We start from the raw sequence: 22,526 nt of genomic DNA, 5'->3' as shown, positions 1-22,526 counted from the left end.
CAATTTCACCACATGGGCATGAGATTGGCTTAGAAAACACTAGCAATTTTAAATGTTGCCTCCAACCTGCAATAGCAAATTAACTTGAATCTCTGTCACTGCAAGGGGAAGACACTATGACCCATAAAATGCAAACTGGTGTTTACTGAACCAGATTTGACTAACACTGGTAATTTAAGCAATGGCTGCATATTTATGTTGGCTTTCAAAAGGTAAACCTACATATTACCATAGATCAAGCAGATAACATAATACGTATGTGTGACGCACTCGTCATAAGATTACAATTTTTCCTCCAACTGCAGTGAATGTGTTTACAGTACAGTCTCCCAAAAACTATAACCTGCCGAAATTCAGAGAGTCAACCTTGGTTACATGTTTTTAAACTTGTTTTAAATATTTAAATCCAACAAATCTATTTTCAAATTTTGTTTTTCATACAATATACTTACTATGTCTGCTAAATATTAGCAGTGGAGCCGCAATCTGATAAGACTGAAAACAATAATTCCCTAGTAAAAAATGTCAGCTTTACTATCAGTACTGTACTTTGTGTCAGAAAAGTAATACAAGTAATTCATTATGTGTTCTTCTTTTCTGTTAAAATTCTGGTTGGACTTCATCAAGCTGGCAGCATAAATCTAATTAGTTACAAGTATCAACTGTTTTGTTTTTCCAGTCAGATGGAGCGGAAACACGTGGGTAAGTAGGAAGGAACGTCAAGTGCGCGTGTTTATGGCATCTGTCTGACTGCAATCTTTAGAAATGGCGGGTAAGTTGTTATAAAAACACCTCTTTTGCAATATATTTACACATTTAGTTAAACTGCCAGGTTGTGCTGGGTGTGTAATAAACCTCTATGTTTCACAGTGTTGCATTTTAGTATCCACAGAAAGTTAACAGAGAATTAACTCACAGTTTAGACTGCAGGTTTGCAAAACATTATTTTCTTTCTTTTTTCTTTTTTTTTTAACATATAACTGCGTAAAGTTTCTGTTTAATTACATTTGTTTTGCTGCAGGCTTTTTAGTAATTCCTGCATGGAAGTATAAATTTAAAAATGCGTGCAGATAAATACACGTTTTATAGTGTCCATATAGTTTATTTACTGTTGTTCACATTTGGATTATTGTGTGTTATTGAGTTCAAGTACGACAGCGTTTGCTTGGACAAGGACAGGTGCAAAGCAATTACAACAAACGACAACTGCAGTATGTTATATAGCTTAATAAACAAGTCCAGGCTTACCAGAGTGAAAACCCGGCATTTTTGTTTTGTCCATCAATACATTGAAGCTGTAGAAACTATGAAGCAGTTAAATAAGTATATAATAAGTCATAATTTTAAAAAGTAAACATGGTGTGTATATTATACAAATGGCTTTGTTAATCAAAACACAATAGGGACTAATTTAATAAAAGGTTAACTTGGCTTAATCCTGGACGTCGTGTAACACCTTAAATAGTGTACTGTATATTACATAAGTTTTTGAAGGAAAAAAAAAAAAAACAGAATTGAGTGAATAAGGCTGCAATGATTTACAAAAAACAAACCAAAAAACGAAACAAAACACCACATTGTGTTGAATATTAGCACATTACTATGATAGTGTGGTATTAAGCTGTGTACTGTCATCTGTTTGTCTGTGTCTACGTTGCCACGTTACCTTCACTCCTAAACAACCTGACATTTCATGTTAAGATGAATTCCTCCTGAGGCCAGGTCTACGTTTATCAGACAGTGGTGGATTAGCCCCACTTTACCCTCTATTGCTGAAAGTAGTTGCTGCAGCCTCTAGCATTTGAACAGTTTTGCTGATTGAATGTTTGATCACAGTTTGCATGTAATAACTTTATACATTACTTACTCCTCTCTCTCTCTCTCTCTCTCTCTCTCTCTCTCTCTCTCTCTCTCTCTCTCTCTCTCTCTCTCTCTCTCTCTCTCTCTATATATATATATATATATATATATAGAATGTGTGTGTGTAAAAATAAAAAAATGTTAAATCTTTCTGTCTGCTTTTAACTAGGAGACCTCATTAGTAAGAATGTTTTGTCCCTGGACTTTCTGTGAGTCTCTGCTTGAACACAATAGTGTTTTAGCTTTCCTATAATCTTTACCCTTTTCACGTCTTCTGAGATGCCGAGACATGTTTTGACAATATAAAAATATTAGGAGTATTTGACAGGTACTGTCTTTGTAGGTACATTTCTGACATGTAGGTTGATGCTTTAAAAGCTCTTAAAATATTTTGTAAATCCACTTGGCTGCAGTACTTCCTGTTGCTGTAGGGACACATGTTTTACACCCTGTTTTTTAGGGTAAAAATTGGTTGTAATGCATAAGGTTGTGTACAAGTAAGCCATTGTAATGACAATATTATGAAAACATGGCATGGCTAACCAGTCTAGCACTACATCACATCCTTCTGTGGAGCTGAACAGTATTTAAAGTAAAATAACCATCCTGCTTGTTCCGAAACTAATAATCAATTTAACATTTTTACTACTTTCTAGCAGTTAATGCTATGGAGAAGAAACTGGCAGAGTACAAATGTGACACCAATGAAGCAATCTGTCTGAAACTAGGTAAGTTGGAATAATGTAGGACTATGTGATATGGTAAGTTGGAATGGTTTAGGACTGTGATATGGTAAGTTGGAATAATGTAGGACTATGTGATATGTTATGATACATTTTTCAATCAACTAAGGGGTTGTGCAAAGTCATCCTCAATTAAAAAAAAAAGCACAAATGCTGATATCAGAAACAGATCCTAGGTTTTAAAATGTAATTGCTCCATAATGAAAATGGGCACTTGACTGGTTTAATGTATCCTATATTGTACACAAACACATAGGTATGGCATAGTGTGATAATATTTTTCTCTCGATGACATGCAGGATGATCATAAAATGTAACGTAAACTTAAAAACTTTGTTTCCTATATCTAAAAAAAACAAAACAAAAACAACCACTCTTTTTCAGTCCTCTATTGAACACTGTCCATGTGCAGAAAGTAGGTAGTACTCGGCTTTACATATTTCTCATAGCATTCCATCTACCGATAGAGGCAGCTTAAAATTCTATTTTATACATGTGTTTACTATTTATACTGAGATATGCACTTTCGTGTTGAATGGGATGGTATTCTTGTAGACGTAGTTCATGAAGTTATATTTTAGCAACTACAAATAAATTACAAGAAATGTGCTGCATTTTCTAATCTGACAGGCAGGATGTTCCAGTTTTTCTGTATTATATTTGTTTTAGTTTAAAGAAGTGTTTTTGTATGGTAGTCTATTGTTCTATCTACTTTTTGAGGATGTCGTGAATCTATTTGTACAAACATTTCAACATATTTGTGTATGTATTTAAATACATTTTGCATGTATTTGAAAATGGAACTACAGTAACACATAAAAGAAAACATTCTACTGTTGAACAATTCATTGTATTATAATTGAATTGGGTGGTGATGTCTTTCTGTCCCATTTGCCATTCAAGGGATCACACCAATGATATTGCAAACCACATTGCTTCAAAAAGGAACTTGATAAGCCCAGGTAAAGTTTATAACATATAAACTGAGAATTAACAAGAGCTTGCTAACACTCCATTGCCTTCTATACTCTCTTGTGCTGGAAAGGATCCTTTTTCTCAACCAAAAGTGAAGTGTCATGAACTGTGATAATTTGTTTCCCGGACTATTTGTATGCCATGGTCTATGAAATACGGTTACTGCTATACTTGAACTCACTATAACGTACATTCACATTTAAACATTTTATGCAATCAAAAACACATATTTAGTTTTTATAGGACATGAAATAATCCAACATTTTTTTTATATTGGTGACTTGTTTGTGGTGCTGACACAGCATCAGGTGTCATGTTTGATACCAGCTACCTTTTATGCAAATACTAACCCCACCCCTGGGAATTTCAGTCTTATAAAAGAGAGAAAAATACAGGCTGACACAGATTGTAAATGTAACAGAATTGATTTGCGGGCTCCAGCTGCCAGCTGAGATGTGTTTTCCCAGTGTAGATGTTAGGAATTCTAGGGTGAGATATGTAAGGCTTTCTTGGTTTTGCTTTGGTTTTCATTGGGATGATGATGCTGTTATATCAGTTGGAAGTGCTTATTAAAGTTGTCTCATTTAAAAATAAGGAAATAAATAAATAATATATTGGATTCGCCTGAAGGTGTAATTGCTGTTACCAGTTCAGTCACACAGTAAAGAGGATGTTTGTTTTAGTTGTCACACGTCCAACGTATGTGTTTCATTATGCAAATGATTTCCACTTGGTAGTTCCACTTTAATAAAGATGCAGTCAGAACTTTGTGTTGCATTTGTCCTGGATGTAATACCCACTGCAAGCAAAATAGGTTTAAAAACTGTGCTGTGTGCATTTTCCAAGTAGTTTAATAGTGGGCTTCCATATTTACTAACTACAGTAAACTGCTGTTTAATTAGAAACTTCATGATTTTCCATATTCACAAAGAAGCAGAGTTTAGAGACCAGCTCCTGCATTGCTAACTTAGTAATCAATACAGAAGGTACTAAATAAATAAGCTTTATTTTTTTACTTGACACCCAGAGTATGCAACAGGTTGTGAGGGAACGATTCTACATATTTGTGAAGGGGCATGTGCAACTGGTCGTGAAGAAGTCACTTGGATTAACAGATATGTACAGAAAATGTATAAAACTCCAGAATAACACGAACAATATTATACAGCCGTCTTTTTGTTTTGATTGATAAAATGTAATTGCAATTGATTTTTTACAGAATCCTAGTGCCTGCAATGCTGTCATTCTGGGGTGGGGAGTGGGGGGGTCAGCATCTCATTCACATTTCCCATATGATTTGCAGTACTAGTTGAGACACTGAGAGAATTGTTCTCCCTTTAAGAGAAGTGCTTATTGCTAAATAGTGTGACTATTAATGATGTCATGTTGTTGCCTGGTTGTAGTTTAGAGTGAGGTAGATTATGTCATAGCTTTCCAAGCCTATTGATCTATGAAATGTATGGTAAGTGTAGTGGGAAATTATGTCATGTGAAATGTTTCAATGGCATATTTTTGGAGCTTCCTTGCTGTGAGAAAGCACTGTTGTCCTGATCTTATCAGAACAACCATTTTTCTTTTTAAAGAACCTAACCCTTTGACTCCTGACAGCGTTATATCCTGAGATCGAGACATTTTAAAACTATGCTCCCTTTCTACTACAGCAGCATAGCATGAATTTACTTCCTTACAAAGTGTGCCTTTGTACTTGGTTAGCTCTGCGGCCAAAAGAAAAGCAATAGGAATAGTATGTGCTAAAGTAAATGGTCTCTACCTAATGCTTAGTTGTTAAGCTACATTTCAAGACAGCAATACAAATATGTATGGAACCACCCTGGCAGTCAAATGGTTAATTATCATAATGCATTAAACAAAGCAGTAAGCATTGCAAGCTTTGTGACTGTTGAAAAAGTGATGTGATGTTAATGGTACCTTGTGCTTTAACAGTGCGTTTTCCAGAAGATCTGGAGGATGATAGCACAACATTCCACCCAGAATACAGTCACCAACTATTTGGGGATGAGTACGTATTTATAGCTGCTGATGTTTGTTTATTTATTTATTTATTTTGAACATCTTTAACTTAAGAATCTTGCATACCGACTATGGTGTCCAATCTACTGTATTCTTGTTTTACTGTTTCCGAAGACATGAGGTTGTGTGATGCATCTTCCATGTAATGAATCTGACATTAGACAGCAGCCAGCACTCCCATGCTTATCCTAAAATAATGATGGGTATGGTGGACAGACTAGAGGGGGGAATTGTGATCTGCATTATCCATAACAGTGTTGATGGGTAATGATGTCATTTTGTTTTGGCACACTGCAGTGATGAGTGTAATTTGAACTGGCTGCTCTATTTGGCTTCTCAGACTCCTGGGAAGTTTTGTATTCACTGCTTGTAGATGCTCATAATTAAAATGTGCTTTCAGCCATGCCATGTGTTCTTTTAAAATGACTAAATGGTGGTTAAAGTTTTCTTTTAGATCTGATCTTTCATGCAGTGTTTTAGGTGTTTTTTTAGCTGCATGTGGTACACAATAATGGTCATTGCACACTGTTATTTTTCTTCCATTACCAGATTTTCAGGTGTCCCTACAATAAATATCTGTATTACACTTGTGCAACAGTTACACACCTTGTGTAAAATGTACGTGTTTGTTAAATAATATTGATACAATAACATGGGCGTATCCGGGGGGTCCTGGTGGTCCGCTCCCCCCCGCATTGAAAATATCAAAATATTGTTTACTTTAATGGTATGTTTCGTGTGGTTTAACCCAAGCGGTCATTGGTTTCTTCCCTTTTCAGTGAAGTAGCATTTGGATACAAAGGCCTCCAAATCCAGCTGTTTTGCAGTGCTGGGAACCTGACTACACTCCTTAATGTCAAGTATACATCGAAAGTGACTGACACCATTGACTGTGTGGAGGTAATTATTTTGGGTAGAGAAGTTTAGGGGATATACAGTGCCTATAGAAGTCTACAACCTTGAACTTTTTTTCACATTTTGTTGTGTCAGTGCCTCAGTTTCATGCATTTTCCACTTATCTACACACCATACTCCACAGTGTTAAAGGGAAAAAAGGTTTTATTGAGAAAAAAATGATGTATTAAAAATACAAAACTGAAAGATCATAATAGCATAAGTCTCCACCCCCCCTGAGTTAATACTTGGTGGAAGGACCTTTGGTAGCAATTACAGCTGTGAGTCTGTTGGGGTAGAACTCTACCAACTTTGCACACCTAGATTTGGCAATATTTGACCGTTCTTTACAAAATTGTTCAAGCTCTGTCAAGTGCCTTGAGGAATGTTGATGGACAGCAATCTTCGTCGTGCCACAAATTTTCGATTGGATTTAGGACGGGGCTCTGACTGGGGCACTCAAGGAACATTTACCTTTTTGCTCCTTAGCCACTCCAGTGTAGCTTTGGCTGTATGCTGTGGGTCGTTTTCATGCTGGAAGGTGAATTTCTGTCCCAGTTTCAGCTTTTCCTCAATGACTTCAGCAGGTTTTCCTCAATGACTTCTCTGTACTTTGCTCCATTCATTTTCCCTTCTATCCTGACAAGTTCCCCAGTCCCTGCCGATGAGAAACATCCCCATAACATGATGCTGCCACCACCATGCTGAAAGTGGGTTTAGACTTTCTATAGGCACTATGCTTACATATTTTTACATACCCATAGTTTGGGTCCTACAATAAACATACAATGCATGTTGATACAAGAAAGGTGTTTTGATATATTTCCCAAATAAATTGCATGAAAAAAAAATATGCTAAGCTGTTTCTAGTAAGCATCTGCCATCAATACAGAGTGCATTGTTTATCCACAAGGATTTTTATTTTTATCTACTGAATTATTGAACAGATGAACAGACATGTTTAATGCCCCTAGTAACCTCACCTCAAGTGTTGTTGTGTATGTGACATAGACTGTCAAGGGTTAGTCCTGAGTTACTCTGCACCTTCAGAGATTCATATTCAACAAAGCGCCATAATGTATAACAGGCTAATCCCAGTCTGGTTTCTCTTTTGAAGCAAATATTAATCTTCCCACTCAAGGGGAGGTGCTTTTCACAATGCAGACAGGCGGTCCAAGATTAAACTTTGAATTTAGTGGATCTGCAAAGCTCTCTGCAGGGACTGGCATACTTTACTCTGTGTCAAAAGGGACCACCAATGTTTTATGTTGGAGTTTCCAGTGTTTCTTGTGGTTAAAACGAAAAACAAAAAAAAATTGTCTAGACCCATTGATTCCGTGTCTGATTGACTGAAGATATTTTGCAGTGTTGTTCCATTTGTACTATTTCTGCTGTTTGGGTATGGAGTTAACATAGGTTTACTTCTGTGAAAAATTGGATTCATATTTAAATAATTGTATTTGTGCTTATAGAATGCTTTATTTTCTGACAATGATGTAGTAGTCCTTTTATTGCCAACTTTTTTTTCTGGTCTGTAAAATGTAGTACGTTGTGTGGAAACAAAGTGATATAAATCGTTGTTGTCTCTATGGAAAGAAAAAGCAGGTAAGTAGTGCATCCTCCAAGAAATGACCATTGTCTCCTCCAAAGATGGAGAGACTAAAGATTTGAGCACTGGAGTATAGTGTGGAAGTTTCAAATTGTGATTATACAATACAATAATATATAGCGGCTTTCACTGAACCACCTCAATGCACAGTAAACGCCAAAATAAATATTAACAAACCAAACATTGAGCTAGAATAGTCTTGATTTTAAGGATCGTCACAGGGATCTTAGTCCGTGATTTACTTAGGGAGAGAGTTTGTCAAGTAAGGAGTACAGTGGCTAAAGGCACTTCCTTTGCCCATATTCAGGTTGATAAAATAAGCCGTTCCTTTTTTATAATCTTAATCCAAAATGCGGTGTGACAACAATGATGGCATGAACGTGACTATTCATTTTGGAAGTGATGGTCTTTCCTTTGTAATCAAATTACTATGGAGGAGAAAAACGTGCGCTAGGTGCAGGGGCACCCCAGTATTCCTGAGGCAGCCAGAACAGTAAAAGGGATCAGGAAATGTACAAATTATTGAATTACAGTATTTGGAAGCACACAGAAGTGTGCATGTACAACTAACATAAATTATGCATTATGCACAGTCACCTTTTTGGTGGATATTGTGGTATATTCAATAAATAGCCATTTAAATCATTAAGCTAGAGCCTTTTGTGGTGTTCTGTTAACACTTGCATACTGTATACCATCATAATCGTGGTGCACAAAGGGCCCATTTTTATTACCTAAATGATTTCTTATATTTATATCAATTGAATTGAATGTTAAAATTATATAGTTCCCAGGTGAAGAAGTGGTCTCTATAGAGTACATTCAAACATAGGAGCTAATGATACCAGCATTGAGTGAAATTAATTATTTAATGGATAGAGCTTTACTGGGTCCAAGGTATTCCTGTGGGCTTCGACCTGTATGCCTCTTGTATTTACAGTTTTACCTCTGTACCCGAGTAATACAGCTGGCGCAATGCAATATAGATGGAGGTCTATGAGTCAGAGTTCAGTGTGCAGCTGTCTCTTAAATAGAAACGGGGGATGTGAGTAATTGTCATAGTTAAAGTTCACCTTTCTTAAAACATTACATATTTCAGTGATTGGAGCTGTTTTTCTTTATTGCAGCTTACTGTTTACTATAGGGATGGTTACGAACAAACAAGAATATCGAGATGTTAAAATGAGAAGTCATTTTATGGCTTGTGATCCTGCTATTTGTGCAAAATAATTTTCTCTGCACTGCTGTTTTTACTGCTTATTTTGGTCAGTAAAGTGGGAAACAGATGCGAACCAGATGCTAATGAAATTGGAGATCAGTGTTTCTTCAAAATCCTACCTTTCAAAGACTCCTTGTATCAAAAAATGACCTAAATTTAAAATATATTGAGAAAGATATGTACAACATATCGAAACATTGGGCAGCTGGCTCTTTGAGCTAATATATATATATATATATATATATATATATATATATATATATATATTATATGTATTATATATGCGCAGAAGTAAACAAAATAGAAAAAACATGTGCTTCAATTCGCATGAGTCAAATGTGTTCTTAACAGAGGTTAGCCAAAGTGTATGAGCTCTTTGTATTTGCAAGGTCAAAGAAAAACAAAGAACAAAACAAGTGCATAACAAAAACCTTTGGTGTTGGGTTAATTTGCAAATTCTTATTTTTAATTGAAGTTTTGATACATTACTATATTTTTCAGTAGGTATTTGATATAATATAGCTAGGATCATTAAGTGTTCCTTGAAATTGAAGCTTACATTTAAACACAATAAAAAATAGCATGCTTTTATTTGTTCACTTTCATTTTATACATGCATTCTTCTATTATAAACAGTATCCTCTTCAGTCACAGTATGCACAATTGTACCATGTAGTTTCCTATATGTATCTAATATATGTGTTTTTTTTTTTTCTAAAAATTAGAGATGGAAGGGGATATAATAGAAAAACAATTGCAAAATATCTAGATACTTGTCTGTCTTGCAGGTGCTGTTATAAATGTATTCTAATGTGTATTGTTTAGATAAATTTATAAGGGAACAGGAACTAAAAAAAAAAAAAAAAAGAAAAAGCAGAAACGCATTGCTATATCTAAACTAGGTAAAAGCTTGAGTTCTGCAGTAAGTGGTACGTGAACTGAACACTGACAATATAACTTGTTTATCCTTGGCCTCTGTTTATAACCCCTATTTCTTAAAAATGTAGTTCAAAAGATAATACTGGTAAAGTGCTATTCATCTGCAGGTGCATTACATCCACTTAGAAATGAGGTGATGGCTGAAAAGAGAGGAATTAGTAGTATGTTGTATTAGCCTTTTGTAGTGCATTTTGTCTGGATCTTCTTAATTTCCCTGTTTTGAATGCAGAGCAGCAAGGGTCTTGGTATAGAACTAATGGCCGTCATGCATGTAAATGGTGTGAAAGAGCTGCTTAGCAAGTTAATACAAAGTGTTCTTATGGCAATCCTTGTGGAAATGGATACAATACAAACATTACAGCTGAACTCCCTGCAAATTCTGCTGAGTAAAATCCAGGGCTTATTGTGCCTTTGGAATTTGGGGCAAGTTAATTGTATTGAATTCACTGGCAGGCTTAGAGAAAGACTCGTATTGATGTACAGGGTTTTGTTAAGGTGAGATCAATTCATTACATTTTATTGCCCGGTGAGAAGCAGAAATACATTATTGTGGAACTTCATCAAATATTCATGGTTTTGGATAAGTAGTAAATGTTTTCAATGAAGTGGTCTTTCACGCAACGAAGAAAGGGAATTGCAGCTCTGCTCAGCTGACAGCCTTGGTTGCCTCATGCTTTACTTTTTTGTATACTTTGCTTTTCATTCCGTATATCCCGGGTTAAGCAGGAAGTAAACAACTCCTAATGAAAACACAATGGAGCCTTATTTTGCCATGGGCTTATTGAAAAAGAAAAAGGATGGATGAGGTAAAAAGCAGTAACTTGTTCTCGTCTTGCTAGTATGTTACAGTAATAAATGGTTTTATTGCTGTTTTTCAAAATGCATTAACCATTTGCCTGTTTACATGTGTAATTGTTTAGCAATCAATCAATGTAGACATATGCTTTATTTCTTTATTACTGGTAAACGCATGGCTGTTATACGACAATATTGACATTCAAAATGAAGACAAAAGGGAATGAGTAAAGACCAGGGCTTATTGTCTCTAATACCAAATTCTAATTATATACATATGCTCCCAAACATAGTGGATGTTATGGTTTGTTTTTATGAGAAGGACAAAGTTCTAGAAAGATGACACAACTCAAAACTAGCAAACTAGCTGAATATCCTGGGGTAGTCTTTCTATAAGGTTACTTAGTGCTGAAATACTTTCTACCATGTTTGTTACCAAATAAATGATGTTTAATTTACTGCAAAAAAGACAAAAAACTGAAAATATCTCCCAAACTATTTTTCCTTATGAACACAAAGGGGAAGGCTTTGTCCAAGTATTAATTGGACTCTATTCAGTATAATGGTACCTATAGTGAATTTCAGACATGGGCAACGTGTTCACAATGGGATCTGTTTTGTCCAAAGTGTTAAAGCGCTTGATAAGTGGCCTTATTGTAATATAGTAATTAAGCACTTGTTTAATTTAGTAAAGTTTTAAAAAAAAAAAAAAAAAATGCTGTAAACACATTTTCTGCAATTGCACCCGTTTTTCAAATTTTACATTCTCAATCCAATAAGGAAGGGTAACTGGTAATCTGAGCCAAGATCTCATGTGCAGCCTATTGGCAGCTTCAAAAGGTCATTCCCTCCTTTCATATAACTTGGCCCATACACTATAGTGCCCCCCACCCCAACCCTCCCCATCCTTCCTTCTAACATCGGAATCCGTTATGTGCGACATCCCGATCACATCATAAGCGTGATACGTTTAGGTTCTAAAACAAAGTTTGTTTCATAACAATAACCTAAAGTTAAAGTTCTTGGATTATTGGCTGTAACTTTAAATACACACAACAGTACCCTAACCCTAAAGTTCTTGGGGTATTATGGTCACGTAATAGGAGTGTTGAGGGCCAATGAAACACTACATAAATTAGGAGTTGTGCACGCAGTACCTCCCTGTGGGAGCTACGCTGTGGAGCCTTTGTTCTGCAACTATATACTCTTGCCCATTACCACTATTGTAAAGTTATTGAACTTGCCCATCTGTGTGTCAAACTTAATTTTTTACATGCTAGTACAGTGAATGTTGGTGATGGGCATCTTCTTTTTAATCATGCTTCTGGATCAAATTTTGCTTTCATGTTGTGTCAGGGGGTGTGTGTTACTAACATTTAACTAACATTGTTAAATAAGTGTTTTGTCTTTACCTTTGTATATGGCTTTTCTTCAATAGATCAAAGCACTATTTTCAAATGGCCCAAATCGAAACGATGGACTATGCATTTGAAAATGCAGTGAATGACTGTGTGGGGTGCATAGTATATGTTGATAACGGAGACAGAAACCTCTGTTGCTTTTGGAAAGAACTTGCCTATTGTATGTTTTAATCACAGCAGGTGAATATGTGAACTGGGCACTTGTTAATTATAGAGATGCCCTTTGGTCCAACTGTGGATTTTTGTCCTACTTATCTAACTGTGCTGTTGCATTTGTTAGTTTTTGTTGTTCTCAAAACTATAGGTTGGTTTCAGTTTTGTACAGTATAAAATATTAAAAAAAAAAATATTTAGAACAAAATCTTTATCGGTATCTACGACCTCTAATTCCATTCAGTTGACATTCTTTATACATTCTTGTTATTCTTATCTTTTCCTCCAGTTTATTAAATGTAACACACCTTATCATTTTTAGCTTTTATCTAACAGATTATTTCTCTTTCTTTCTATTTTAGCCTGATGATGTTGAAAGTAAAATCCGTGAAATAATCCCAGCCAGATCCTGCAGCAACACGGAGGACTTTGTTTCTTTGTTGGAAAAAGAAGCTAAATTCAAGCCTTTTGGAAGCCTGCTTCACACATATTCGGTACATAACGAGGAAGCAGGTGAAGATATTACCTACCAAATCTACAAGGTAAACAACCTATTTTTTTCCTTTGTATATGCCTGACATCAAAGAGAGCCTTTTGTTTGTTGCAGAAAGGGATGTTCCTCATCGTATTGTAGATTTCTGTCTGTCTTTTTTTTTTTTTTTTTTTGCAGTTGTTTGGTCCAGCTGCAATGTGCAATTCACTTATCCTAATAGGCTCCAATTATTGTCACTGTGAACGTGTTTGATGGTAAACCAGAGAACTGCGGCACTGGGCACTTTCCCACCGGAGAGACTTATTGTTCCCCCTCAGTTTATTCAGCCCTTCAAAGTGATCAATCCAAGCTGATTTAGCCTGGCTTTTTTTTCCCCTAGGCTGAGATGTCCTGTCCTGGCTTTCAAGAGTACCATGAGAGGCTTCAGACCTTCCTGATGTGGTTCATTGAGACAGCCAGCTTTATCGACGTGGATGATGAAAGATGGGACTACTTTCTTGTGCAAGTACAGTCCTTGAGCAACGTTGGACCTTATTGCCTCAATAAAGCCCTCTGCTTTAATTGTGGTGTCCCCCAATTACTATGCTGGTTTAATGATATTTTTCCCAGGAAAGACCGCTATTGTTTATCTGGCAAGAGTTTCCTTTCTTTGTGCATTGGAAGACTTTTTTGGGGCTAAAGCTGCATTGAATGCTGTTGTCTTTTGATTGACTGAATGTGGGCTTAAACAGTAAAATGAGCTCAGCCAGTGTTTTCTTTTGCTTGCCACCCATTCATTTCAACAATGGGCAAATGGACTGAAGTGATGTAAAGAGGCCTGATTTTTTTAAAGTTGCTGTGCACCAATTAAGTGAATTGTACATTCAGACCGTAGCAGGTGTACCAATTGGGCCTGCTCAGTGTAGCATGCTGACACTGAAAACTCAGGCAGAGAATGGAAGAGAAAATGGACGCCGCATGGGAGCGTGGCTGTAATTGACCTGCTTGCCTGTGTGTTTTATCTGCAGATTTGAGAAGTATAATAAGGACGGAGAGACACTCTTCGCAACTGTTGGCTACATGACGGTCTATAATTACTATGTGTACCCAGACAAAACCCGGCCGCGTGTAAGGTAATTGGTAGCAAACACGTGCCTTGCTTTTATATGTAACAAAAAAAAAAATTATACATTTCCTTCCTCCTTTATCTCTTGTGCCAAATTACTGGCTTAACTAACTAACCTAATGCTAAAAACTTGTATTTTACATTTGAATGAAAATAAGTGGAGCTAAATGTAAGCCAATGGACAAACAAGTTTCTGTGTGTGTGGGGGGAGGGTGGTGGTTTTTATTTTTTAAGTTTGTAAAAATACACCTTTTATGAGTGGGTTGGCAGTGTGTATGTATTTATTTATTTTTACAAGCAACGCATTTTGTTTTAAATAAAAAGTAACCAAAAATCCAGACGTAATACTATAGACTATTATATGATGAATAACAGCATTTAATATGTGACTTTTGTTACCATATTACTACGTATTTTTACTTTCTTGTATGGATAGGAAATTTATTTACAAGAATATTGTATAACAATTTAAAACATGATAAACTTTTTTTTTCCTCCTAAAGAAAACTCATACATTTTAAATGAATTTAAAAGCTATATTAAAAATGCTAGAAGTAGTGTGAAAATTAAAGAACTTTAGGTAGAATGATCTACATTAATTTCTACTTTTTTTCTGCTGATGACATTCAAACCAGTTTGTGCTTTCTTGGGTGGGTGGGTGTATAGGACTGGTGAAAGAAAGAAAAAATCAAATATTTGAGAATACGCAGTGTTGCTGTTCAATAATTAATTCTTTGATGTTTTTGTTTCAAACCAGCCAAATGTTAATTCTTCCCCCATTCCAAGGAGAAGGTCATGGAGCTCAGCTGCTTGAAGCTATTCATCGGTATTATCTCACAGCCCCTAAAGTTTTGGACATAACTGGTATGTGGCAGCTTTCGAGAATAACATAAAAATATTTATTTAACATAAAAATTAATGCATTGTGTAAGAACAGTATTGATATGAACATTTGAGTACAGTATAATTTTTTTATTCTGTATACATTTTTATAACCAACTACTTTTTTAAAATATTTTTTGTTATTCAGAGTAGTTAGACTTGCATTTGTGTTTAATATTTTTATATTTAGTAGTGTTTTAAGAGTAAAATCTGTGATGTCTCAAAAAACAGGATGGATAATATCTCCTAAAATATTTTTTTATTCATGCTGAAGTGAAATCCTCTCTCCTCTTTCTGTAAAAATGCAGTTTTGCACTGACTTCCTCAACACAATGACAATTTGAGGGCTGGATGTATGTAAATTGCTGGTAGTTGTAACAGAAATCTGTTCACCACATACTGCACAATCGCATCCCAACAGCAACATAATTATGTTCCTGTTTCAAGACTGCTAGACCTTGTATTACCTTTCATAGAGATTGAACACTATTTATTTATTTATTTATTTATTTGTTGGCGTTTTGACATGATGATTTTAAAACTGATGCGTATCTTTTCTTTAATCTTCTCCTGGTCTGTTTTAATGGCTAACTTAAATGGCTGCTGATTTACACTGCACTGCACAATGTTACAGTTGTACTGTTGTCCTTCATCTCCTAAAACTGTGACTGACTGTCTCTAAATACTTACTCGGTCCTCCTCTTTTAATTTCAGCTGAAGATCCATCTGAAAGTTATGTCAAACTCAGGGACTTTGTCCATGCAAAACTCTGCCAATCATTGCCATCTTTTTCACCAGATCAACTAATCCAAGGATTTAGTCAGAAAATGGTAAAAGAAGTACAGGAAAAGTTAAAAATAAACAAGGTAACTTTCAAAACAATGTTTGTCTGTTATTTGCACTTTGTGATACAATAACTCATCAGGCTTGTTGCATATGTCTGACTGGCTTTTATTTCTTAAGGTTTTTTCAACAAGTTTATTTGCCTATGGCAGAAAGTCAGTAAGTCAAACGCATGTTGTATTTTAAGTTACTCGTATTGCTAACATGCACATTAACATTAAAATGTTTCACGTATATTTATAATTTTTTATCAGAAACATGCAAGACGAGTGTATGAAATCCTGCGTCTGCATAACACAGACATGAGTGATCTGGAGCACGCTAAAACATACAGATTGGAAATTAAAAGAAGACTTGTCGGTCCATACAAGGTAGGTGTGGAGTCAAGTTAAACCATTGCTGAGGCTTTATGAATTTACTTTTGTTCAGAGAGAGAGAGAGAGAATGCATGCAAGTAGACCTTTTTGAAGGATAACACATTTTTTTAAAAGGACATGTCACTGCGATAGATACAGTAACACATTTGGGACTGCTTAATAAAGGTGGATTTTTATTCAAGAGACCTCGTGTCTAGGGTGCAGGGGCAGGGGACCACTTGGTTCAAGTGACTGTAAAGACAGGTTCAGTGTAAGCATTTTGTTAAATTTAGTACAATATTGTCTTCACCTTTGTTTATACACTTGCATCCCCTGCCTAGCACATTTATATATTCACATTTTATGCGTCACATTTTGTCAGTAATGAAATGGAGGTGTTCGGATTTTCATCGTGCCAAACTAAAGTTGTAGTTGTTAACGAGATTCTTTATGATTTGGCTTGTATGCTAAGTTCAGAGGTTTTCTGTTTACACGCTCACCCCATGCATGTCTGGAACACAAAGAAGCAACATCTCAGAGTTATTTAGTGTTTATCTGGGCTGAGAAGCCAGGATTTTCTTGAGTGCCTTTGTGACCCCTATCCTTATTTTCAGGGGCATACAGCTTATTAATAAATTAGCATTCTAATGTGATGTCTCTAAGTACTTACTGAGATATCCATGGGAGGGCTTGCATGCATCCCTTTGTGACAGCATTACTTTTCTGTTGCTGCCAGTCTTCAGGAAAGTCAGTGGTTGCAAAGGCAAGTTGTGGATGAAGTGGTTATGTGTCAGGCTTTTTTGTTGATTCAAGCAGTACATTCCCCCTGCCATCTCCATGATGTTGTGTAGAATTTACTAGGATCGAGGTAATTTGCATCTCATTTACAAAGGTTATTGGGGTTTGATTGTTTGTGGGGGTATTGGATCTGCACAAATCCATAAAAAACTGAAGATAATGGTATACATGAAAACAAAAGAAAATGCATTTGATTAAAACTTCTTTGTCTGTTAGATGTTTTGTCAAGAGTCACTGTCAAGTTTCTCTTGCCCAGGTCGGACAACTAGCAGTGAATTGTAAGATTTAAAAATTTAATGCAGTATATGGTTTCCAGTGCCCATCGGCTGTGTCCTGAAGGGAATACACAAGACAGCTAGTGCACCTGGATAACAACACAGGCGCCCTATTGGAACTTTCAATCCCGCAAACAAGAAGCAGTACACTTTGCTGACATCAATTATTAAACAGCAGAAACCCCTTCTCTTTTGGGAAGGTGGACAGGAAAGGTCTGGAATCCAGATGTGTGGTTTTTTTTTTGTTGTTTTTTTTACCCTGACGACCCATATTCCAGTGGGACTGAATGCAGTGCTAGATAGCAGACCATGCTTGCATCTGTGTAGGATTAGCCTTCATCTGTAGTACCCATGTGTGTGTTTTAAATTGACATCACATAGCACCAGGATCAGGGAATTGACTGGCAGAAAATCTTGCACTCCTAGCAAACCAGTATTTTCTCTGCTCAGTTCATCTTGTTAGATCACTGGTACTTGTTTCTGGCCAGTATCTTTTCCAACCATTTCATTAATTAATGAATAGAGTAGTCTTTAGCCTTGTTCCAACCAGGTCTTCTAATTGTGTAATTGAACCTGGGTGGTAGTTCCTAGTTTGGAATGGACTGAACAAGCCACAAGCGAGTTCCACTGCGCAAGATCATCAAAGAGACTGTAGAGAAGCTGTAACAGTTTCTCGCCTTTATTTCAGCTACATAACTGCCTGCTGGAAACTAGGTCTTGTGGAATAGCCAACAACAGTAATTGTGAATTTCCCTGTAGGGGTCACACTGCAGCAGAGAGATCAGCTACAGTGTAATTGAGAATATACTTGTATATGTTAAACTGCAGTTACATTGGGCCTACCTATGCATAAACAGATTGATCCTTTCATGATCTTCACATCATGCACAACAAAAACAAACCATATGCAAAAAAAAAAAAAAAAAAAAAAAATCATTTTTAGGTTACTTTATTGATTTTATATACATTTTTGTATAACATACAGTAAATATACTTAGTTGGTCACACAAGGTACATGTTACTATATATATATATATATATATATATATATATATATATATATATATATATATATATTTTTTTTTTTTAAACTTGACTAGCCACAAACCATTGTCAAGCACTAGTAAACTCAGACTTGTAGCTTCAGGTTGTTTCCCAATTAATGGGAAGATGTGTTTTGAGTGAGACAGACAGCAGACAGCACAGTTGCGGTATATCATGTGGATCATTCAGCCCTATTGTCACCTGCAGTAATCAATTAGTTACACTACTTAACTGAACAGTAAGGTATTGAGATCCTGATGAGAATATTTAGCCTCTGATCCCAAGCTTGAATTGAATGAAACCTTGTATTGTGTGTAATATAAACCATTTATTTAAAATTCTCTGGCATTTTTTATTTTTATTTTCTTTCTGCTGTATAAGTTTAATATATAGTACATCACATTAACCTTTTTGAAATCTGCCATCAACTTTTTTTTTTTTTTTTTTATTGTTTCTGTGTTGTGCTGTGGTAATTGTTTTCACAATAAATGATTAATACCTGTGTGTTGCTTTTGTGTGTCTAGAAAAACCAAAGGGAACTTGCCAAGATGAGGAAGTGTCTTAGGCCTGAGGAGTTGGGCAATCAGATAAGTCAAATAGACCTTCAGACGCAGCACAAGGAACTGGAGAAAAGCTACCAGGATCTTATAGAAGAATACAGACGAGTTCTGGAACGTCTTGCTCAAATGTGAATCTTGTGTTCCTGTGTATGAATAATACAAAATACAATTTCTTCTGTCTGTCTTTTTTTTTTTTTCTCCAGTGTCTGTTTAGCAGGGTACAACACATGTCTGCTTACTCATGGCACTGTTAACAGACATCTCCTATTAAACTAACATACCATCTGGTGTTTTTAAAGAACTGTTAAACAGTAAAAAAAAATAAAAATAACTGCACGTTTTCAAAACTTCGACACAAATTATTGAAACATCTTGCCTCACTTAATGTTAGTCAGGCTAGTATCTTTTAGGTTTTTATTCTTGTCGTTTTTTTTTTTTTTTTGTGTAGAATTCAAATAACATGTTTTTCCAAAACTGACCTAAGTTTTCAAGAACCTAATTCAGAAATAAATTAAAATAAAATAAAAATCTACATTGCACATTATCACATAGTTTTCATTGTTCTTGGCTTGGTTACAGAAAAATGATTCAAATAGGCTTTGTGTTTAAGGTTTAAGACTGTAATAATAACTTTGTACCATAATAGTTGTAATCAAATCCGATTGTGTTTTTATCATACATATTTTTTTCCTTATTCTGTGTAATATTACTATCTAATCATCCAAGGAAAATACAAATGAACATAGATGTCAGTGTTATGGTTTTATTTAAATAATTTAGCCATGGATGTAACTGCAGGCATTAATTCATGTTGCAGTAATTGAAAAATCTATTTTTAAAGCTTGGGCTCATTAAGTTGCAGTACATCACTTCACTGCCATCCTTGTACTTCAGCTCCAACCCTTTGCTTCATCAGCTGCTTATTCTTACTCGCCGTGTTCTGTCTTTTAGCCTTTCAAAGCTGGGATTGTTGAACTAGGTGCCAATTATTGTTAATTGTGGTTGGTCCTTTCAACCAAGAGCAGGGCTGAAACAGTAAGCGTTGATTTCATACAGATGCCGTAAAAGCATTCGTACAGAAAAGTGGTATGGATTTACAGCCGCTCTGCAGGGGTGAAAGGACACTGTCCTTGCCGCTAAAACATCAACTGCTCCACTGATTCAAGTTAAATATGAAAAAATTAAAATTAAAAATCGGGGGGAAAAAATGCACACATTTTTTCACCTTTTATTCATAGTTTGTTAAACTGTTCTCTTGAGTTTAATGATCTATAGATAGATAGATACATACATACATACATACATACATGCATAGATAATATAATATAAAAAATAAAATGTATGGACTGGAGAGCAGGGCTATAGTAGAAAATGATTGACCCGAGGTAAGACTTTTGTTACCTACAGGGCTATAATGAAGCTGGAGGTAACAATATTCTTCCGGAGGGGCATTTAATTTTCCACTATGGCTGACTCTGCAGTACATATTTAATATATGAATCGGTCAAGAAAATAAGTGAGGCAAGGTTTATCTATATAAAAATAAATAATTTGTTCAAAAACTTGTTTTGTTTCAGTGGACAGCAAAACTATTATTTTGAAGACATATGCTCTCTCCAATGATAAATATTTTAAATAAACTTTGTCTACTATTCTGTTGTACTTTAACAATCTCTGACAACGGGCATTATAGATATACACACACACACATACACACACAGTGCATATAGAAAGTCTACACCCCCTTGAACTTTTTTCACATTTTGTGTCAGTGCCTCAAAGTTTTAAACATTTAAATTAGGATTTTTTCCACTTATCTACACACCATACTCCACACTGTTAAGGGGAAAAAAAGTTTTTATTGAGAAAAAAATTATATATTAAAAAAAACTGAAAGATCATTATGCGTTTATTAATTCCCGTCCACTCTTGGCTAACTCTTGAGGCAGATTGAATTGCAGTTTCTGGTAACAAAAGCTACAACTTAAGGTTGAGATGTCTGCATGCTTTGCCAGTTGGGAGTATACGACTGTTCAGTGCTTTCGTCACGAACACGAACTTCCTTGGATATTGCTATGCAGTTCTCAACAGATGGCGCGCTTGTTTTCTGCATATATTTTTTAAAAAACGAATTAAAAGTGAAGTAAACTCTTTCAAATCGGGATTAACAGTCATATGTGTTTGTTGGTATGAAAACTAAAAAAGTTTCAAACCTACGATGTCGAGGCAAGTTTATCGCTCGCTAAATTCACGCTCGGATTATAATTTATTTGTAAAGTATATATAAGCGTTTTAAAATGTGTTTTTACACAAGAATGCTAGTAGTTAATATTAATGAAAAATACGTGGACTAGTTAATACCGATTTATTATTCTGCTGTACATTTTAACAGTTGTGCTTCGTTGTTCAGTGTAGTATAACAGTTTTTTCTTTCTCAGTTTCTGAATGGTGGTTGCAGTCTGTAGCCCAACACTAGACTATGCTGTTTACAATTAAATTTACAGAGGTTTTAAAACGCACTAATGTTTTTTGCCATTGACTCGCCTGCTTGTTAAAAACCACCTAGCAGCGGATGTGACGTCACACTAAAGCGCATTGAGGTGCTATAAATTAGGTGACATCATCGGAAGCGTTACCAAACAAAATCTATTATTCACATGTATAAAAGACGTTATTTTGCGACCTCTCGATTAACTTTGTCTCATTCATTTGAAGGGTCTCCATCGTCTTATTTATCTAGGCGCTTTAGGTACAACCTATTATATATATATATATATATATATATATATATATATATATATATATATATATATATATATATCCCCATATCTATATATATATATACATATATATATAACATTGATGTAATTATTAGGTTGTAGGTAATTGTGAAAGGACTTTCTGTTATAATCTTTAAATTTTGTTTTGGACTTTGGGTTAACTGTACCACTTGTGATATGTTTAAATGTTGTTTTCTTTAATAAGTTACAGTACTAACAGTTTTCTGCAATGTGCCATTCATTAGTACCAAGGGGTGGTACTGTTGTCAGCTATGGGAGGAACTGCACACTGAATAGGCTTTTGCTTCTGGTGCCAAGCATGTTCTTTCAGTCAGAAAATAGGACCATGTGGCTAGCTACACTCCCCATGGGAGTGTGTATCAAAGTATTTTGGTACCAGCCTACCCTCAGAGAACTCAAATACTGGATCAAGCTGATTTGATTCACCTGTGCTGAATGGGAGACTTTACTATAAAACAAAACATTAAAATTGTATTTTGCCATTAAAGGAGCGCTACCCAGGCTTTAAAAATATTGTTTTTTTTTTTACCTGTAATTATCACCTGAACTATTATTACTGCCCACCACCCCACCCTCCACCTCTTTCTTCTGTTAAAGGTCCTTTGATTTTTCTTCTTTACATCAGTTTGGAATATGCTGGTATTTCTAAGTCAGTGTTATAGATGAAAGGTTTCTGCTGCTTGCTTCTTAGTATTGAATTACTTAATTAGTAGTTCACACTAGTAGTCTA

At 35.4% G+C, this 22,526-nt stretch overlaps 1 protein-coding gene across 4 annotated transcripts; it reads left to right on the top strand.

The window, feature by feature from the left end:
• Window positions 1-660: 660 nt before the first annotated feature.
• On the top strand, window positions 661-19,539 carry LOC121322221 (histone acetyltransferase type B catalytic subunit-like). 4 transcript variants are annotated; one of them, XM_041261857.1, is made up of 12 exons: window positions 661-772; window positions 2,520-2,588; window positions 5,523-5,598; window positions 6,389-6,509; window positions 13,002-13,181; window positions 13,512-13,633; window positions 14,140-14,244; window positions 14,995-15,101; window positions 15,834-15,985; window positions 16,083-16,121; window positions 16,217-16,333; window positions 18,960-19,539. In XM_041261857.1, the coding sequence occupies exons 1-12, from the start codon at window positions 766-768 to the stop codon at window positions 19,125-19,127; spliced, it is 1,263 nt and encodes a 420-aa protein (XP_041117791.1). In that variant the 5' UTR covers window positions 661-765; the 3' UTR covers window positions 19,128-19,539. The 4 variants fall into 4 exon arrangements, with proteins under 4 accessions (XP_041117791.1, XP_041117790.1, XP_041117789.1 ...); XM_041261856.1 differs by having other exon boundaries at window positions 662-772; window positions 2,517-2,588; XM_041261855.1 differs by lacking the exon at window positions 661-772 and adding an exon at window positions 2,033-2,069 and having other exon boundaries at window positions 2,517-2,588.
• Window positions 19,540-22,526: the final 2,987 nt, after the last annotated feature.

This window comes from Polyodon spathula, chromosome 10 (genome assembly GCF_017654505.1).
Source record: "Polyodon spathula isolate WHYD16114869_AA chromosome 10, ASM1765450v1, whole genome shotgun sequence".
Lineage (NCBI taxonomy): Eukaryota > Metazoa > Chordata > Actinopteri > Acipenseriformes > Polyodontidae > Polyodon > Polyodon spathula.
Note: the sequence above shows the minus strand (reverse complement) of the source record. Positions and strands in the feature narration are given on the sequence as shown.